The sequence below is a fragment of the Chlorocebus sabaeus genome, chromosome 24, assembly GCF_047675955.1.
Source record: "Chlorocebus sabaeus isolate Y175 chromosome 24, mChlSab1.0.hap1, whole genome shotgun sequence".
NCBI lineage: Eukaryota > Metazoa > Chordata > Mammalia > Primates > Cercopithecidae > Chlorocebus > Chlorocebus sabaeus.
Window position 1 is genome coordinate 64,976,751 of NC_132927.1, and position 21,224 is coordinate 64,997,974.

The window sequence follows — 21,224 nt, forward strand, 5'->3', positions numbered from 1 at the left end:
CAACCAATTCTCCTGCCTCAGCCTCCTGAGTAGCTGTGATTACAGGCGCCTGCCACCATGTCTGGCTAATTTTTGTATTTTTAGTAGAGACGGAGTTTCACCACATTGGCCAGGTTGGTCTCGAACCTGTGATCCACCTGCCTGAGCCTCCCAAAGTGCTGGGATTACAGGTGTGAGCCACGGTGCCCAGCCAGCAAGTAGCATTTTTAATATCATATCTTCTAACTAGTTATTGCTAGTATATAGAAACACTATTGATTTTTATAAGTGGATTTTGCATCTAATCACTTTACAGAACTCTTTAATTAGTTCTAATATTTTTTCAGTTTATTCCCTTGATATTCCAGGTATAGGGTTATAACACCCAAAAATACCAATACTGTTGTTCATTCCTTTCCAACACATACACTTTAATTAGTGTTTTGTTTTACTGGATTGGCTAAGACCTCACACAAAATGCTGGACAATAATGGTGTGATCTGGTATCCTTATCTTGTTTCCAATCTCAAGAAGATAATAAGACAATTGAAATCTTGAACTCTACAATAAATACTAAAAACAACAGGACATTTTAAAAAATTTTAACTGGGAGGCCAAGGGTTCGGCGCTTTAGGTTCCTATGTAAGCAAACGAAAGCCCAATGTAAACAGTGAAATGAAACTAGAGACTATGCCAATCAGAATCTGCCAACCAATCTCTAAGTGAAGTCTTTCCATTCCAACCAATCAAATACATTTTTTTTGTTTTACTTCCGGACTCAGCCTATAAAATCTCACTGCCCATGCTGCTACAGCGGATCTCTCTGAGCCTTTTCCAGTGCTGAGTGCTGCCTAATTCATGATTTTTTTTTTTTTTTCCTGAGACAGGGTCTCACTATGTTGCTCATGCTGGGCTCAAGCAATCTGCCCACCTCATCTTCCCAAACTCCTGGGCTCAAGTGATCTGCCTGCCTCAGCCTCCCAAAATGCTGAGATTACAGGCATGAGCCACCAAGCCAGCCCTCTTTTAATGTGCAGATTAACTCTGTTAAATTTATTTTGTCTAAAGTTTTTCTCGTAACAGACATTATTTGTGACTTCTAAATCTTTTTTCACAGTTAAGAAACTGTGTTTTTAATAATTTCATATTTGGATTCATCTGCAAAAGCATACTTGTGTTAATATTTTCCAAGACATCACAAACATGTTAAACACCATGACCTCACCATCTTTTTACTTCAAAGGCATATTATGTAAGTGAAATTAAACAGTAAGACACCAATTAATTTAACATATAACATTTCGTCATCTGTTTACAAATTTTCCTTGACCCATCAAAATGTTAAATTAACATTGAAGCCTGCCCAGTGTTCTCATCTAGGTGTGCTCATTGGTGTTGTAACAGTGAAGTGGGGGTTGCAGAAGAAATAAGTCTGTATTAAGAAAGAAAATTGTTTTTCAGGGTAAAAAGGCAAGCCAAAGTTTGGTGTTGCTATGTAGAGTTGCATAAGGACCATTTTTCAACAAGATGTATCCTATTTCATTTACTGTTTTATGGTATTAATTTATTTCCCTATTTTCCAGAAAAATATAATACATAGAAGAAATATAAATCTACAAATCAAATCCAGCATTCCTGATGGAAATGTTAAGGATCATATAACCAGCACCTAATCTTGCTTTTTAATTTTACATCTCTATCACATAATTTTTATATTTCTGGATTGTTTTATTATTTACATCTTTTCACTGATATTTAATTTTCAACAATAAACTTTTAGCATACATTCACACATTCATTTTTATTTTTTCTTAGAAACTTAAGAATGACCTAATAGTTTCAGAGAAAAATAATTGCCTTGGGCTCAACAAATATACCTTACATAAATAAAATTAAAAACAGACTGGGTTAAATTAATTACAACTGGTTTTTCTTTTCATTGGTCCCTTATTTTGTGATAAGAAATTACTTAAAATATTGGCAATTATTCCATATAAGAATATGTATATTTACTGATACCCAATCATTTAGCTATAACCAAATTTGATTTTTTTTCTGTATACATTAACAAATATTTCCCTAATTTAACATTATTTTTCATCACTGTCAACTTTTGGCTCTTATATATTGAAATAATCAATTGTATGTAAAGAAAAAAAAAGCAAATTAGCATTTAAAATTACCTGAACCAGAAGTGTTATTGGGCCACTTTTATCCACTTCTAGTATTTCGCCATTCTTTGTGCCAACTAAAATATGACCATGTCCTAAGGATATGGCACGTATAGATGGATTATCTTCCAAGAGAAGACCTGAAATGTTAAATGAAGATGTTCTTCTAGACATACAGTTACTATAATACAAGGGTGTATATATTGCCAATTAAGCTACTTGACAGTGAAAATCATATTACAAGGTTTTCTCCTGTATTTTTTCTAATAAATGTACTACATTATCCCCAATCATTCAATTGAGTAATCTCAAAATAAGTACCACCTATGTATTATAATTCTATGATTCTATTCTCAGATTTCCTCCTACCATTGTGACAACTATTTGTTTACCTCTTCTTATATTAGCCCTTCCTTATCCATCTTCTGCCCCTCTTAGAGTATTTACAATATTCTTATTAGTAATTTTAATTCAACTCAAGATACATAGTCAGCCCTCAGTATCCTTCAGGGATTGATTCCAGGACCACCACAGACACCAAAATCTATGGATGCTCCAGTCCCTCATATAAAATGGTGCAGTATTTGCATATAATCCACATACAGCATTCCTTTTTTTTTTTTTTTTTTCCAGGATGGGGTTTTGCCATTTTGCCCAGACTGGTCTTGAACTCCTGGCCTCAGGAGATCCACCCACCTGGGACTCTCAAAGTGCTCGGATTACAGACGCAAGCTACCACGCCTGGCCCCCATATGCTTTAAATCACCTTTAGATTGCTTATATCTAGTACAATGTAAATGCTATGTAAATAGCTGTTATACTGTATTTTTAATTTATATTATTTTTATTGTTCTATTGTTACTTTTTATTTTTCTCTCGCATATTTTTTATTTGCAGTTGGTTGAATCTGAGGATATGGAAGCCCCAGATACAGAGGGCCGGCTATATTTATGTCTACTTGTCCTAGGGAGGCTTCAGCAACACATTAGTAAAGATGATAGACCCAACTCCTGCCCTTACAGAGCATACAATGAGGAAAACAGACCCTGTGTTAGGGGCATATTGAAATAGGAGCACATAGCAGTGGAATTGAACTTTTTCAAGAGGAGGTGAGTGCAGGTGGGGGAAATCATCCTAGAAAAAAAATCAGGTTTGACATTTGAAAAATAAGTATGTTGTCAAGTAACTGGAGGGGGTAGGAGGGAAGAGGAAGGACATGTTTTAGGAAAAAGTAAAAACATGTAGAAAGGCCCAGAGGTCAGGGAGAGTGTGATGCCATGCCTTAAAGGAAGAAATGTGCTCAAAAGAAAATGCACCTTCTGGGCCCACAGCCCGGAGGATGGTCAGCAGACAGGGAGTTGGGCCTAATACTGCCCTTGCACCCTTCCTCCTCTTAAAAAAAAAAAAAAAAGCCAAGCACAGTGGCTCATGCCTGTAATTTCAGTGCTTCAGGAGGCCAAGTTTAGAGGGTCACTTGAGTTTGAGACCAGCCTGGGCAACATAGAGAGACCCTGGCTGTACAAAAATTTGAAAATTTGCTGAGTATGGTGGCAGGCGCCTTTAGTCCCAGCTACTCAGGAGGCTGAGGCAGGAGGACCGCTTGAGTCTAGGGGTTCAAGGTTTCAGTGAGCTATGACTGCACCACTGCACTCCAACCTGGGCAGCACAGCAGGACCCTGTCTCTTAAATTAATAAATAAATAAATAAACAAATGGCAAACGGAAAAAGGGCCTGTGAGGCTAGAGAGGCAGGGTCAACAAAATGCCAAGGTGAAACAAAATGTCAAAGTTGCACACAAGTTCCTGACTGGTGATAAATGTGATGTTCACATGGAAATTTTCTTTGGAAAATTAATGTTAAAAATTAGGATTCATAATCTTGTACTTCACAAATATTTTACCATTTGCATCACAGAAAATAGATTTTTGAAAAGACAGCAATGATTCTGGTATCATTAAGTGATTTCTTCCACTTAATGCTGATGCCCAACAAGAAGGAAAAATATATGCCATGTGTTCCACCTCAGTGATCAAGCATATTAATAAGCAGTTAATCTTTTTTCCTATAAAAATCTCCCATAAGTCTCAAATCACCTTTAGATCCCGGGGCCAATGCAGCTCTTTTTATAGCATAGGTCTTGAGACATCTTTCAAAAGAGTCATCCCAAAGAGCTACTATACCATCTTTTCCTCCAGTTACAAACCCCTATGAAAAAAAAAGGTCCAAGTTAATAAAAATCTAAATATTTTTTTAAATAGTAGCCTTTTTCCTTATATTGAACACTTCTAGAAAAAAGAATATAGCCAAAAGTTACAGCTTGTAAAGAATAGGAATAAGCATAAGAATCCATTGTTTTTTAAACTGTCTACATGGAATCTGCAATAATATTTACAGTGACACTAAACATTTTACTTTTAGGATGGGGCTTTAGAAACATAGTTTCTAAAATCTGTAACTATACCTCAGATTACTACTCTCAGAAAGTTACATATATCCTCCTGGAGTCTACATAATAACCTCATCCTTAAAAAGAGAAAACAATAATAGTAACTACCTGATAGGATATGGTGATTATATATAAACAGCTGGTTTTTGACACATAGCATGAGCTTAAGAACATGAAGTTAAACTTTAAAAAGAGAAAAAAGAAAAAAAACAGCAGACCTGGCTGGCACAGTGGCTCATGCCTGTAATCCAGCACTTTGAAGGCTGAGGTGGGAGAAGAGCTTAAGCCCAAGAGTTGGAGACTACAATGGGCAACATAATCTCTACCAAAACATTTTTTAAAATTAAATGGGTGCAGGTGGCACTTGCCTGTAGTCACAGCTACTCAAGAAGCTGAGGCAGGAGGATTTCTTGAGGCCATGAGTTAGAGGCTGCAGTGAGCTATGATCACACTACTGCACTCCAACTTGGGTGACAGAGTGACCTGTCTCAAAACAAAACACTGCAGACCTATTTCATTCTGTGTTCAGGAGTTTGAAAAGAGAAACAAAGAAACGTCAAGATGAGCCTAGCCCACAGACTACTGCTGGATAGTCCAGCCAAGTAGAAAGGCAGTGTTCCTTTACTTCTGAAAACGCTTTACACTCCATGACAAATTATGTTTAACTTGAAATCTCTTTAGGTTACTTACTTTTTCCAAAGCATGCATACTGAACACTGGCCCATCATGTGCTTTCACTGTTTTTACAAGAAAGATGTCCCTCCAGATACACACATCTCCTGTGGATGTTCCAGAAAAAGCCATCTCTTCAGTCCATCCATACACTGCACACATCATTGTGTCATTTTTCCCCAGTGTGCCTATGTAGCCTTTTCTTCCAATCAATCCTCCCCCTAGTTCACAAAAAATATTATGAAAGTACCACTTTCAAAATGTATGCAATTATAAAGAAGCAAAATTCCTTTTCTACTGTTGTTGTTGTTTGAATAGAAAGGCATGCAACAGTAAGGAGAACTGAAAAATACAGGTGTCTCAATCAGTGATGTGGGTAACACCTTGCATAGCTGCATTAAGACCGTAACTTTTTAGATAAACAAAGACCTGGACTAAGTCTGTTTTAATCAGTCCTTAGCACTTTTGATGATGTTTTTAAAAGTTTTTATTATGACATATTTAAGAATACAAAAAGGCATTAAAAAACTCCAATACAATGAATGCCTGTACATCCACTGACCTATAAAAAGATCCCAGAGTAACTGAAATGTCATGCCAATCTCATCTCCCTTCTTCACCCTCTGCTATTGTGAATGTGATACTGATTCTTCTCATGCATTCCTTTATATATAACATATTCGTTAATTTTTAAGCAATATCATATTTTTTCATGTTTTAAATTTTTCTATAAATATCATCCTGTATGTACTCTTTTGCAACTTGCTTTATTCACCAATGATTTGTTACAGAATTGTTTACATGTTAGAAAACTCACTTTCATAACCATATAGCATTCCATTATATAAACACACCATGGTTTATCCATTTTCCTATTAATGGGCATTTAAGTTACTTCCAAGTTTTTGCTATTAAAAGCAATGCTGCTTTAAACATTCTTGTAAAGGTCTCTTCTACACGAGTGCAAGAATTTCTCTAGGAATGCCTGGGAGTAGTAATAGGGTAATGTGCAAAAGGCATAGCATATAGATCAGAGAGGGATCAGCTGTTGCCAAACCGTTCTCCAAAGTTTATATACCAATGCACATTCCTACTAACAGTGAAAAGAATTCCTTGTTTCCCACCTTTGGGAACAGTTTGTGTTGTCACACTTGGGAATATGAAACACCAACTGAATTTTATTGTGGTTTAAATTTGCATTTCTGTGAATATTATGCTTGATCATATTTTCATATTTTTATTGGTCATCAATACCTATTGATATCTTTTGCCCATTTTTCCCAATTGAACTCGCAAATTCCTTCCCTCCTTCATTCATTCAAGAAATACATTAGCTGGGCATGGTGGTGGGCGCCTGTTGTCCCAGCCACTTGAGAGGCTGAGGCCGGAGGATAGCTTGAGCCTGAGAGGCAGAGGTTGCAGTGAGCCACGATTGTGCCACTACGCTCCAGCCTGGGTGACAGAGCAAAACCCTGTCTCAAAAAAAAAAAAAAAAGAGAGAGAGAAAGAAAGAAAAAAAGAAATATACATGCTAGGCACTATTCAATGTACCAGGGATAGACTTATGAACAGAAGAGGCAAGACAACAAAATTCCTTGGAGCTTCATGGTGAGAGACAGTCAATAAATGTAACTAGTAAACTATACAGTGTGTTAGAAGATGATGGGTACTTTGCTGAAAATGTAAGCATAAAAAGGAGACAGGAAGTGGGAGGAGTCCATTTTAAGTAGGGTGGTTAAGGTAAGCCTCATCAAGATGTATCTAAATGAAAAGTTGAAGGAGGTAGCAAGAGCAAAACATGCTAGAAGAGTGTTCCAGGTAGAGGGAGCAGCAAGGGCAAAGGTCCCAGTACAACAAGACTGAAATCGCTAAGTAACATCCAGGGAGACCAGTATGGAGTAGCAAAGAAGGGAAGACAGTAATGGGAAATGGGGTTGGAGAGGTCAAAGGCAGTATTGCAGGCCATTGTAAACATGGCCTACTTTTGCTTTACATGAGATGCAAAACATTTGAGTAGTGAAATGACAAGATCTGGCAACTGATTTATTAAGAGGTTCATTCTGGATTGAGAATAGATACAAGTGAGGTCAAGGATGAAAGGAGTTAGAAGGCTATTTCAATCATCTGGGCAAATGGTAAAGGTGGCAGACCAAAGTGATATCATAGAAGATGACGAAAAGAGGTCAGATTCCAAATGTATTCAGAAGACTGTCTTTTCTCAACATAGAAGGCAGAGTTATTAGTGACCCTGTAAGAGCAGCTGGGTGGAGTGGTGAGGTGAAAAAAACTAGATTAGACTTTTCTAAAGAGAAAGAAAGAGAACATAAATTGCAAATTGAAAGTAGGAACAACTGTTTAGAGGTGGTTTAGCATAGAAGTAAGATGACAAATTGATCAGCAACTGGAAAACAGGTGACAAATTGATCAGCAACTGGAAAACAGAGTTGAAAGAGGGTTTTGTGTCACTTATTTAAGATGGAGAAATCACATCACACTTGTATGCTAAGGGGAAAGTCAGTAGAGAGGAAAATTGATGATACAGTAGAGAAAGGGTAGAAGAGTTAGAGTGACGTCCTTGAGTAGATGACAGAAAGTATCAAGTGCACAAGTGGGAGAACTGGCCTTTACTAGAGGGCAAAGTATCTTCTAGAGCAGGGTGGGCAAACTACGGACTGAATGCCACATCCTGCCACTACCTGTTTTTGTACAACGTCCACCAGAGCAGGTAGGTTAGCACTCTGAGCTGCAGAGACCAAGTCTGTTTACTTCTCTGCACCCAGGGTCTGCCTCCCTGGTTTGTGGGTATAAGTAGCATCTGCCCCGACTCTGGGCTGGTCCCCACCTACAAGTTGAGACTCTGCTAATGGCAACTGCTTGTTATCTGGCAGTGGAATCTCAGTCTAGTAGTTGCCCCACTTCTGGTCAGCTGCCCAAATTCAGAAGGTTGGGCTCTCCAAGAACAGAAGGACACACTAGGATCTATGTGTCACTGGAGCAGAGTGAAGCTCACTATAGTTTCACTCCCCACCACAACCTGCCAGGCCCATTCTCTGGCAGACAGAATGTCTAATGGCAACTGGGTACAAACAGGGTAAGCAGGGCAGGACAGTTTTCTCTCCTGTTCTATAATGACCTACATAATACTCTTGATTTTGTCCTTTGGCCTAGAAAGCCTAAAATATTTACTATCTGGCCATTTACAGAAAAAGTTTGCCACCTTTGGTTTAGAGCATTGACAGCTGGGTTTTCTCGATGATACACACAGGATAACACGTTCCTGTTACACGAAGTCATGTAATCAGGTCATGTTATTATTGCATCAAAGACTTTCAGTGGCTCCCCATCCCTCTGTCCCTACCACGAATAGAGTTCAAATTCCTTAGGGGAGAGACTAAGAATTCAAAACCTGAAATTCTCAAAGCCTAGATCTGGAATGGGAGGCAAGAAGCCCCATGTTAACCTCAAGTCTGAGTCATCTACTTCAACCTAGTTTACCTAAAACTATGTATTTAGAGGGTTAACAATACTTAGTCAGGTTAAGTAAGTAGATACTTACTTCCCAATTGGTTAATGAACTCTGTGGATCAGAACCCCAAAAGTAAGGAAGGTTGAAATGTTCACCAAAGCCTTAACATTCATCCTTTTATGCTTCACTTTTAGGCCTCTATACGTCTAACCAAACTTAAGAGAGAAAGTTATTCCTTTGGAAGTATTTTCATTGCAAGACTATTTACCTTCTTGAAATCTTATTTCAAACAAATTCATAGTTCTTTTCGAGGACAGAAATACTAAGTACAATCGGCCTTCCATATTCTCAGGTTTTGCATCTGTAGATTTAATCAAATGTGGATTGAAAATATTCCTTTTAAAAAGGATAGGACGGGCATGGTGCCTCATGCCTGTAATCCCAGCACTTTGGGAGGCCAACGTAGGTTGATCACCTGGGGTCAGGAGTTTGAGACCAGCCTGGCCAACATGGTGAAACACCATCTCTACTAAAAAATACAAAAATCAGCTGGGTGGTGTGGCGGGCACCTGTAATCCCAGTCACTCAGGAGGCTGAGGCAGGAGAATCACTTGAACCCATGAGGCAGAGGTTTCAGTGAGCCGAGATCGCACCACTGCACTCCAGCCTGGGCGACAGAGCAAGACTCTGTTTCAAAAAGAAAAAAAGGATGGTTGCATCTATACTGAATTCGTACAGACATTTTTTTCCTTGTCATTATTCCCTAAACAACAGTATAACAAACTATTTACATAGCATTTACATTATATTAGATATTATCAGTAATCTAGAAATGGCTGAAAATATACAGGAGGATGTGCATAAATTATATGCAAATACTATACCATTTTATACAAGGGACTTGAGCAGCATGGATTTGGGTATCCTTGGGGAATCCTGGAACCAATCCGTGACACTTTCTGATGCTGTGAGGTGCAACTGTATTATTTGCTGCGAATTTGCAATTACCAGTGACTAAGGTGCCCAAATGAAAAGTTTGTTTAAGCATGTGGAAACGAAATTACAAATGTAAAAATACTTCTTTTTACTTTGTAAATGCATATGCTGTCATCTGATGAGTTTTTGATAAAGTGTTAAATCCAAGACTGAAAATTAATCCATGTCCCATGTAATTTACAACTTGAAAGTTACTTGAACTTGGGAAATGTCTTAACTAAGTTTATTCTTTTCTAATAATGTTTTACTTCTTCCTATATTCACATATTTTCTCTGAACAGTTTCAATTTATTGAGATTTTGATGTCACATTGCTGGAATTTATAAGTATACTATTTAGAAAACAGACATATTTTTTATTTTATAGTTACAAATGACTAAAGTAATATAGCATTCCACTTTTACATCATTTTATAGCATATGAGTAATTTTTTAAAAAATTTTCTTTTTCAGTTTAGACTATAGAACATGTCTTTAACAGAAGAAAAAGTCTGGACATAATTTGATTAATCTCATATATTGAATTTTTTTGCAAGTATGAATATTACTGTATTAGTCTGTTCTCACACTGTTCATAAAGACATACCCAAGACTGGGTAATTTATAAGGAACGAGGTTTAATTGATTCACAGTTCCACATGGCTGGGGAAGCCTCACAATCATGGCTGAAGGTGAATAAGGAGCAAAGTCACGTCTTACATGGTGGCAGGCAAAATTGCTTATGCACGGGGAACTCCCATTTATAAAACCATCAGATCTCATGAGACTTGCTCACTACCACAAGAACAGTATGGGGAACCACCCCCATGATTAAATTATCTCTACCTGGCCCTGCCCTTGATACATGGGGATTATTACAATTCAAGGTGAGATTTGGGTGGGGACACAGCCAAACCATATCAACTACATAAATGCAGCCAATAAATGGCAATAAATCTTCTATTTGTTTAAAATGTATCAATACAACAGTAAATTACTTTAAAAAAATAAACTTATTTTAGATAATTTTAGATTCCAGAAAAGATTCAAAGGAATTACAGAGTATTCTCTCATACACTTTGGTTTCTACTAATGTAAACATCTTTTTTTTTTTTAGACAAGGTCTTGCTCTGTTGCCTAGGCTGGAGTGCAGTGGGAAATCATAGCTCCCTGCTGCCTTAACCTCCTAGGCTCAAGTGATCCTCCCACCTTATCCTCCCAAGAAGCTGGGCCCACAGGTACACACCACCACGCCCAGCTAATTTTTTATTTTTTTGTAGAGACAGGGTCTCACTATGTTGCCCAGGCTGCTCTTTAACATCTAAGCTCAAGTGATCCTCCCACCTTGGCCTCCCAAAGTGCTGGGATTACAGGCATGAGTCACTGTACCCAGCCAATGTTAACATCTTATATTACCATAGACCATTTTTTGAAACTAAGAAACCAACATATTTGATACATTATTATTAAATGAACTCAAGACTTCATTCAGATTTCAACAGTTTTTCTCCTAATGTTCCTGTTCTATTCCAGGATGCAGTCTAGGGTACACACTGCACTTAGCTAAATTACTTTCAAAAGCAATAATTTCTTAAAATTCTACAGAGTAAAAAAGAAGCACTTTCTTACCTGCTTTACGCCAAAATTTCATGTGTTTAATTCCAGCTGTAATTAGTTTATCAGGCACATACGGGTTCATCTTTACAACAAAAATCTTATCTTTACTTCCTCTGAAATAAACATCAAAATGTTTTAGCTCTGAGGATTCATCATTCCTGTACTAATCTCTTGCCTAATCCATACCCTATCTTGGTTACTCTATTTACTGAATATTTTTCTCCCACTTATCTCTCAGATGTGGACTGTGTATTTGTGTATTTGTTCTTTTGTCATCATTTTAATACGGTAATTCTGCTCAAGAGAATCTCAAAAGACAGAAATGGTCAAAACTGAACTTCTTTCAGACAGTATCTACAATACCTACTACAGTACTGTGCATAGGGAATCGATTCCTATTTGTGGCATGAATGGGTTAAAGGCAATTTTAAAACAATACTTTGTTATAGCTTAAGATAGCCTTTCCAACTACAAAGTTCCTCTTAAACTATTGTTAATTTGGGCATTATCTATATATTCCATAAAAAGCATTTATCTATATATTTAAAGTGCTTTAACATTGCTTTAATAAATAGGAGGTTGAAAATCTCTGACACTGTTGACTAGTTCCTCCTTTAAAGCATTGTTAATATTACTGTAAAAAATACATGCTCACTATAGAAAACTTAGAAAATGAACAAAAATGTAAGAAAATAAAAACCTATAACTTCTTTGTGACATATATGCATATGTATCTTTTTTCACTTTAATATATAATGTGAGCATTTGATCATGTTCTCCAACAGCTCTATCATACAGTAGAACACACTCTACCTGTACATGGAGATTTCAGATAGTTATATCCAATGCCATATTAAAAGTGGGTTCACAAAGGATAAATCTACAAAGAAATTCTGAAATCATTTACTATGATTATATTATTTATTCAATGGTAACAAACATGGAAGCAATAAAAAGTTACATATTTGTTTGATTTCAAAATTGTTTTAATTTAAAATTTTTGAAGTCCAAAGTAATTCTGGTATTTTGCAAATGTGATATCAAGTTTTTTTCCTACCTTGCTATTGACAGTTTCTCTCCTTTCTTCCAGTCCCACAGCACAATGGTATGGCTATCATCTATGCCAACTGACGCCAAACGTTTCCCATCCGCTGTGGAAAATTAATGAGAGAGATAAACTGACTATTAACATTCAGAAGAGAGGAAACATTCAGTATATATTCTAAACCCACATCCTGTATTTAAAATTTGATAAAATAATGTTAAATGCTAGGCATGCATACAGCTATAAAAAGAACCAGAATTTATAAGGGAGGGAGAATAAAAGTTTCTCAAATCCTCTAAATGTATCTGCTCTCATTGCACCTGACCTCCTTTTCCTTATCTATCCATCAGGTTGGGATGGGAGGAGGGAGATAAGAAAAATGGAAAAAAGAGATTTAAAAAATAGAAGGAAAGGGAAAACTAACAAAGGGATGAAGAAAATATTTATTTTAATTAAATTCACCATAAGAAATCTACTGTAATATAAGAACTTAGAGTAAGTATGAAAAGTTAATCAAATGAAAAACATGTAAATTACAACAACATACTACCACTAATATGACTCCTTTTAGTAAAGGTCAATCGTATCAAGCAATACATAATGAACATATTAGACAAATCATTGAGACAAATGATCAGTGAATATCCTATGGGTGTGCATGTTTATAGGCTGTAAAGGCTCAGACCACAAGAAAATATTTCCCACTTTACCACACTTTGCAAGGCTCAATTAGTTCCTCATTGCTCCAGTGGTATTTTTCTTGGTGACTCACTTAGTTCGCAATTCGTTTTCTAGTTTCTGTTAGCAAATCTTTGAATATGTCTATAGATTTCCCTCCGAACTCTACTATGGATAATTTATCACTTCAGTCAGAGCAGCAAAAGCATTAATTCACTGTTTCTTAATATAGAATTCTCTATTAATAGTATTTCCTCCCTCTTCCCAATTCACACCCTACCTTTCACTGTAGACCTATCTGCAGTTGTCAAACTTTTAAATAAACAGAAAAGTGCTAATATGATCTGAAATTATTTTTACAAGACAGCTTAAAATTGTCACTGTATAAATATGTCTAAAATAAGTATTTCAGTTCTCAACTCTTTCTTTGCTAGCCTTTTACCCTAAACATTTTCAAAGTTTACTCTAGCTATAAAACAGTGAGATCAGTGCTTGCCCAATGTGGGAGATACAAAATACTTGTGGTAACTGAGATGAATTTAGGTTGTTATGTAGATAAACATTATGTTACTAGAAACATGCAAATTTTAATAGGTATTAAAACTATACTCATTAAGTTATAATTATAAACTAGCTAGCAAATCCACACTTTCATAGTGTTTGATAAGGACAACAGTATACACATTTGATAAAAACTGTGAATGTCACAGCTAAAGGACAAGCTTAGGTAACACTGAGTTAGATTAAAACGGTATGTGTTGCCTCTGCATTTTGTTCATTCTTACTGAGATAGCAAACAGCCTTACCTGAGAAATCAACAGCACTAATACCACATTGGTGGTGGCCCTTTAATATGGACAATGGTTTAATGGTCTCTGTATCCCATATATGAATTGAGGGATCTCTACCAACCTAAAATAGAAAGAATTATAGACGTTATTATATACAATTAATTTCCATATCTATTAAAAGGAAATAAAACGAGAGATTTTTACAGCTTGACTTATTTACCACAGAAATTTATTAAATAAAAATTTAAAGCAGACTATACATGTTACTGATATTTTTTTCTTACACTTATTCAAAAGCTAATGAGGCTAAGTTCAGTGTTTCTAGGAATGATGTAACTAGAACTATGTGACTTTCATCATCTATTTCATCAATAAAGATAACAAATGCTTACTGAACATCTATTGTTTCTATGCTAGATACAATGAGCGATAAGACATTCAGGTAACTTTTGCAAACTCCTGGGAAAACAGGACATTATCAATTAAAGACAAACACCTCTTAATAGATGCTTAATGAACATGAAAAGGCTGTGGAGAAAGAGTCCCTGGAAGAGAAGGTACTGGAGGTGGGCCTTCAGAAAGTACAGAACTTGAATATAAAGAATTCTAGACTAAAATAATGGGGTAAACAAATATTCAGAGGGGGTTAAAGTACCAAGCATGTCAGCAGACCTGAAAAGGTAATTTTACTGCAGCACTCTGTCACTTATTTTTTAACTTGGTTTATGATGTTCACTAATGCACAGGTAAACTATCAATTCTTAATTATTCCTCTAGACTCAAGTAGTCACTTTCTTTAACCATAAGTATAAAGAGATATCTTTGTATATAGAGACAACTCCTGAAATAATTAATAGAGCTATCAATTATAGTTAATTTAGAGATTGATTTTATTCATTTATTTATTTTTATTTTTTTGAGATGGAGTTTCACTCTTGTTGCCCAGGATGGAGTGCAATGGCGCGATCTCGGCTCACCGAAACCTCCACCTCCTGTGTTCCGGCAATTCTCTTACCTCAGCCTCCCGAGTAGCTGGGATTACAGGCATGCGCCACCACACCCGGCTAATTTTTTGTATTTTTAGTAGAGACAGGGTTTCTCTATGTTGGTCAGGCTGGTCTCAAACTCCCAACCTCAGGTGATCTGCCCACCTCGGCCTCCCAAAGTGCTGGGATTACAGGTGTGAACTACCGGCACCCGGCCGAGATTGATTTTATAAAAAGATACAACAAATAACACTGCAATCAGTCAATATTTCACTAAGTTATTCAGCCAAACATTACCAGTAACTTTTTAGAAAACTTTTAACATGTTTTATGGGTACATAGTAGTAAAAGTAACTTTTAAGTTTTCTTTTTATATAAAAACTTCTACAGAATTTGATGCTTTTGATGGTTTTACTGTACTACTCTCTTCTGGTTCTCTGGTTTCCTTGATCCCAAACCCCACCCTTATTTTATATTTATTTATTTTTTTTTGAGACAACGTTTCACTCCTGTTGCCCTGCTGGGGTGAAATGGCATGATGTTGGCTCACTGTAATCTCTGCCTCCCAGGCTCAAGTGATCCTCCTGTCTCAACCTCCCAAGTAACAGGGACTACAGGCATGTGCCACCATGCCCGGCTACTTTTTGTATTTTTTGTAAAGATGGGGTTTCACTATGTGCCCAGGCTGGCCTTGAACTCCTGGGCTCAAGGGATCTGCCGCCTCGATTTTCGAAATTGCTAGGATTAGAGGCCGTGAGCCACAGCGCCCAGCTTCCTTGACTCCCACTAGTGAGTTTCCTTCTCAATTTCCTCACCTGTTACTTAAATACAAACCTCTCCCAAGGTGGTCTTTAATTCTCCAGTCTTCTCATTCTTCATTTTTGCCCTGAGGTATCTCATTTCTATAGTTTCAGTGGTTAAACAATAAATACCTCCCCAAGTCCTTCTCTCGAACAGTTACTTGTCCTCTGAATTCAAGACTTACATTTTCAATTGTCTAGTGGACATCTCACCTGGAAATTATGATGATGACTAACATTCACTGAGAAGTGATTTATGTGCCAGAAACTGTTCCATAAGCACCTTACAAAGACTGACTCATGTACCAATCACAACAACTCTAAGAGATAGGAACAGATAATATCCTTATTTTAAAGGATGAAGAAACGAAGGCAAAGAGGGGTTAGGTAATTTGCCAGTAGCTAATAAGTGGAAAAGCTTGGATTTCAATATCATATTCCATGAGGTATAGACAGTATTTAGTATAATATTGAGTATTATTAAAGTACACTTAGCGCACCTCACTCAGGGATGAAGGGGAGAATGGAGAGGTTGGGAGAGTTCTCAGATAGGCTTAGCCTAAGTCTTAAAAGGAGCAGAAATTAAAGTTGGAAGGTTGAATACAAGTGAAGAGGAAGAGTTTTCTCAGATGAAGGAACTAAGTAAAAGATGTGAAATAGCATTATACGTGTTGGACAAATTCTAAGGCAAGAAAATAGTTTACAAAGAGGCAAATGGTAAGAGATAAAAAGGGGAGTTGGAGAGTCAGATTTGGTTAAAAGCCTTTAATTGCATTGGGAGTCAACTTCCAATTCTGCATTGATGTTATGCCTTGAATTGCATTTAACCAAGTCTGACTCTCCAACCTCCCCTTTTCATCCCTTACCATTTAGAGCTTGTGGCTATTTAGACAGCTGTTTAGACAGCCTACAAGCTATTAATACTAATAAACATGGAAGAATTTTAAGACTTTTAGAAAGATTACTAGTGAACGGGGAAAATGGATAGAGGAAAAAACTTAAGCAGGAGACCAATGGCTATAGTAATGTTTCAGAAATTGTGAAGCACTGATTATCAGTAGAGGTATGGAAAAATTAAAGATAAAAAGAATATTGAAGATAAAGAATAAATACATATTCAGGTGAAAGAATGGGTGCAACTTGAGGACTGACTAGCTTTAGGGGTGAAGAACAAGATTAACTTCCAGGCTTAGGCAACCAAGTTAATACAGTACTATGTTCTAAGAAGGAAACATAAAAGGATGAACAGGTTTGGAAGGGAAGACTAATCCTGTTTATCTCTGTTTTAGACATACTGAACCTGAGTTGCCCACAGGACATCTAAATCAGTGTATTTTTAGTGAATTATATATATACACACACACATATACACACATACACACATACACAAATACACACAGAGTAATTTGTCCAATTCTTGTACTACATTCTGAGCTCCCGATAGTGGCAACCAGTCCGAGTTATCTTTGTGTTTCTCCCACAACATTTAATGCTTTTGAATAGGAAGCACTAAACAAGTATTTGCTGAATTAAACAAAATTTCTAAATGACAGTACAATTAGTCACATTACTCGACTTTCCAGGTAAGTTTCTTTCACATTCTTTCATTTCCACTTAAGATTACAGTTCCTGACAAGGGGTTATTCTTTGTATTTAATTCTCCAAAAGGCAAAAACTCTCTAGATTTTTCATCTAAATTGCTTTTTTAAAAATTGTTTTATTTGGGAAAAGTGCTTCTTACAAAAGGGAAGCCGCAAAATACAGAGACCTCTGCAACAATTTTTTTTTCTTTTTCTTAAAGTGAAAGAATGGGTGAGATCCAAGGAATCAAAGCAGTAGATGGACAAACCTGGAGCATCCCTGAGTTATTTTCAGGAAACAGAGCATCAAAACACAAAGGTAAAATTTCCAATCAAGGAATTCTTCCAACAATTTAACTTTATCTAGTCTTGATTCCCAAACCCTCCCCTTCGGTGGAAAAGTATGACTTATTACTGCAAACCCATTACTCCACTACAATAAACACCTTAGAACAGAGTTTTGAATCACATCTGTCTACCTGAAAACTCAGAAGTGGAATGAAGCAAATACCCACAAAAACAAACACAAAAACCTGACAAGAAAATGCCCCAAATGAGGACAAAGGTTTCTCAGAACGTGCCTGCACTGGAAAGGCTAGATCGTAAAACATTAAATACAACTGTGCATCCAAGACCCAGTTTGTGTTAATATGTGGGAGAACCAGGTAGTTTTAACCTCCACCTACCCTCCTGGTTAGTTCCTCCACTAATGTCCATAATGTATTCTAAGATTTGAACACTGTGGGTTATGTATAGGTCTTTAAATAATCTGGGATTTTTTTTTTTTTTTTTTTTTTTTTGCTCTACTTTTACCTTTTACACATGCTATAATACACTTAGAATGCTTTTTCCCAACTTCCCCTCTGCCAAGTAAACAACTCAGCTCAAATGTCATCATCTCTACGAGGGTTTCTTCGATTATACTGGACACAATTAATCATTAGTTCTTCATTACATTGCTACAAGACGTTGTACATATTTCTACATTTAAAAACAGGGTGATTTTGCCTCCCAAGGGACATCTGGGCAGGGAGATATTTTGGGTTGCCACAACTCAGAGAAGTGGGTGTTACTGACACTTAACGGGTTGAGACCAGGGATGCTGCTAAATATCCTACAATGCATAGGTCAGCCTCCCACAACAAATAATTACCTGCCCCAAAACATCAATAGTGCTAAGGTATTGTCATAAATATAGATGAGACAAGCTTCTCTGATCTATACTTAGGACACTGTATCACAACTCAGAATATGAGTTTCCACCATGGCAAGAAGTTGTCTTATTTATCTTTATATTTCTAGCACATTTCTTGCTACACAGAATGTGCTTGATTAATGTTTCTGAGTGAATGAAAGAAAGGAATAAGGAAAGGGAAAGGAAGGAGAGAAAGAGCAAGTAAAGAGAGGCACAAATAAAGGAAGAAGAATGCCAGAAAGAAAAAAGGGAGGAGTGTTCTCTCCTTTCAGGAAAGCTATATAGGAGGATGCAAATTGACCCCTTTTCCACATATCCTAGCTAAAAGGTATATTTACACAGTGTTTAAAGCCAGACAAACTGAAGGCTTTAGGCTTTACTACCTATTAGCTGATTGATCTTAAGCAAATTATTTAATTTCTCCAAACCTAAACCTCATCATTTGTAGACTGAAGGAAATAATTTTACTCTCACAAGGTTGAGGTGAGAATACATCAATAAACTAGTAAAATACTTACATATAGTAAGAATCTATAAACTTCATTTCTTCCCTTCCTTCTCTAAGAACTCCATATAGAGAGGTATCAGTTAAGATTTTTCTCAGGGTTTTTTATTTCAATATTTGTGCTTTCTACTTTGGTAAACCTGAATAGATTACTATCCTGATTGTAAAATAAAGAGACATAGTCCTTAGGTTTGTCACAGGACATTTGTTAAATTATTTACTGTTTTAGGTAACTCAACCTAAAGACACCAGATTTCTAGTCTTTATGTTTTCTTTAATTTTACTAATTTAAAAAATTAATATCATGACAGAAAAAAGAAGCCAGAGCTATGAGTTCCAAATTTAAATTAAAATAATTCGAATTAAACAATAAAAACTTTAAGTAAAACTGTAGGAAAAAAGTTTGGGGTAAATTTTATTTATAATCTGAAAATAAAACCCATTCTAAAGAATTCTTTACTCTTCATTTCCTAGAATACAAAAGAGATATATGATTAATTTATTTAAACTCAAACAAAGGTGTAGCTTATCTGGTTCATTGTCAGTCTTTCAAACCTACCTGGCCTGTTGCCACGTAGTCTTTCAAAGGATGAATAGTTAGGCAGAGAATATCATCATCATGACCCAGATAAAAACGCTGTGTGTTCTGCTGTCGATTATAAATGACACCCACTGCTGCCACATGGTACACAATTTCACCAATTTGAGTATAAAACAGATTACTTCGACAGTCATAACCTCTGTAACTAATATAGAAAACAAATCATATGTAATTAATTTTGGTCTTTTATCTGATCAATACAGACTATACGGGGGAGAAGTAGGTACCCTTTGAGTGAATCATTCAATTTCCAGTTTTACAGGATACTAAACAATTTTTTTTAAAAGAGATGGGGTCTTGCTCTGTCACTCAGGCTGAAGTGCAATGGTGTGATCACAGTTCCCTGCAACCTTGACCACCCAGGCTCAAACCTCAGCCCTCCAAGTAGCTGGGACTACTGCTGCGTGCCACTGTGCCTGGCTAATTTTTGTATTTTTTGTAGAAATGGGGTTTTGCCATGTTGCCCAGGCTGGTCTCGAACTCCTCAGCTCCACCCACCTTGGCCTCCCAAAGTGCTGGGATTACAGGTGTAAGCCACCATGCCCAGCCTGAACAATTAAAAAATACCACCATCCCTGATCCAATAAACTTTTATGAACTGCTCGGACTGCAAATAGCTAAATCTAAGGTATAATATTGAGTGAAAAAAACAAGGTAGAGAATAGTATGTATAGTATACTACTATTTACGTAAGTATAATATTAAAATTGTATACTATAAAATAAAACAATTGCTTTTTATAAGTAAAAGGCATAGAAAAGAATATATATTTGTAATTGTTATATAAGTATTTCTGAAACTAAGTAATAGTGACTATCTGCAGAGAGGGGAAATGATGGCTGGGAGGGCAGAGGTGGGAGAAAGATTTTCAAACTGTACCCTTTTATACACCTTAATATAACATATATTCCAAAAATAAGTTTAAACAACAATTTAAAAATATTATATTCATCCACGACAAAGTAGCCAAATCTTAAATGGTCAAAATAAGTCCATTTATAGCAACCTTGCTTTGCACTTCAAAGAAACCCAATTCATAAAATATAACAGCATAAAAACTACTGACCATTTTAACACTGGAGAAAAAATACTTTTACTTAATAAATCCTTTTTAAAATTCTTGATAAGTATTATCAGTCAGGTAAGAAAATGAATGCTGGGTGAAAGGTAGAAAAGAGTCAGATTGGAAAATCTATTTCTGCCAAGCTGAAATGTGAGACCTGTCTTGACGGATGTTCTAAGAGAATTCAGAACCTGTATTTTGGTGAAACTGAAATATTTAGGCAAAAATGCTCATGCAAGAAGAAGTTACAATATCACTCCAAATTAGACATATTAAGGGGAGATGATTACCTCTTACATTTTACTTAATTGTTTAAAGAGGTCCATTTCCATAAATATGAAACTTTCATAAGATTTTTTTTATTTAATAAACACTTACATAGTGCTTATTATGTACCACATAATGTTGTAAATCACCACTAGCATTGCCTTATTCACTCCTCATCAGAACCTTGTAAGGTAGGTACTTGATATGATTCAGATATTTGTCCTGTCCAAATCTCATGTTGAAATGTGATCCCCAGTGTGCGATACTGGGAAGTGTCCTGGTGGGAAGTGTTTGGGTCATGGGGGCAGATCCCTCATGAATGGCTTTATGCCATCCCTTTGGTGATAAATGAGTTATCTCCTGATTTGTTCAAACAAGATCTGATTAC

At 36.3% G+C, this 21,224-nt stretch overlaps 1 protein-coding gene across 17 annotated transcripts in view; it reads right to left on the reverse strand.

Moving 5' to 3' along the window:
• EML5 (EMAP like 5) overlaps positions 1-21,224 on the reverse strand; it is a 188,452-nt gene that overhangs the window by 78,445 nt on the left and 88,783 nt on the right. For 15 of the 17 annotated variants that reach the window (XR_005235451.2, XR_012091027.1, XR_012091028.1 and 12 more), the window contains exons 14-20: positions 19,465-19,651; positions 13,855-13,960; positions 12,383-12,476; positions 11,338-11,438; positions 5,287-5,489; positions 4,244-4,355; positions 2,163-2,290 (exon numbers count right to left, since the gene is read on the reverse strand). Coding sequence is in view for 8 of the 17 variants with exons in the window: in XM_073011239.1 (XP_072867340.1) it covers positions 2,163-2,290; positions 4,244-4,355; positions 5,287-5,489; positions 11,338-11,438; positions 12,383-12,476; positions 13,855-13,960; positions 19,465-19,651 (931 nt within the window). In the remaining 9 variants the exon portion in view is untranslated. The remainder of the gene's footprint in view (positions 1-2,162; positions 2,291-4,243; positions 4,356-5,286; positions 5,490-11,337; positions 11,439-12,382; positions 12,477-13,854; positions 13,961-19,464; positions 19,652-21,224) is intronic. The other 2 variants (XR_005235455.2, XR_012091029.1) reach the window with 1 other exon arrangement.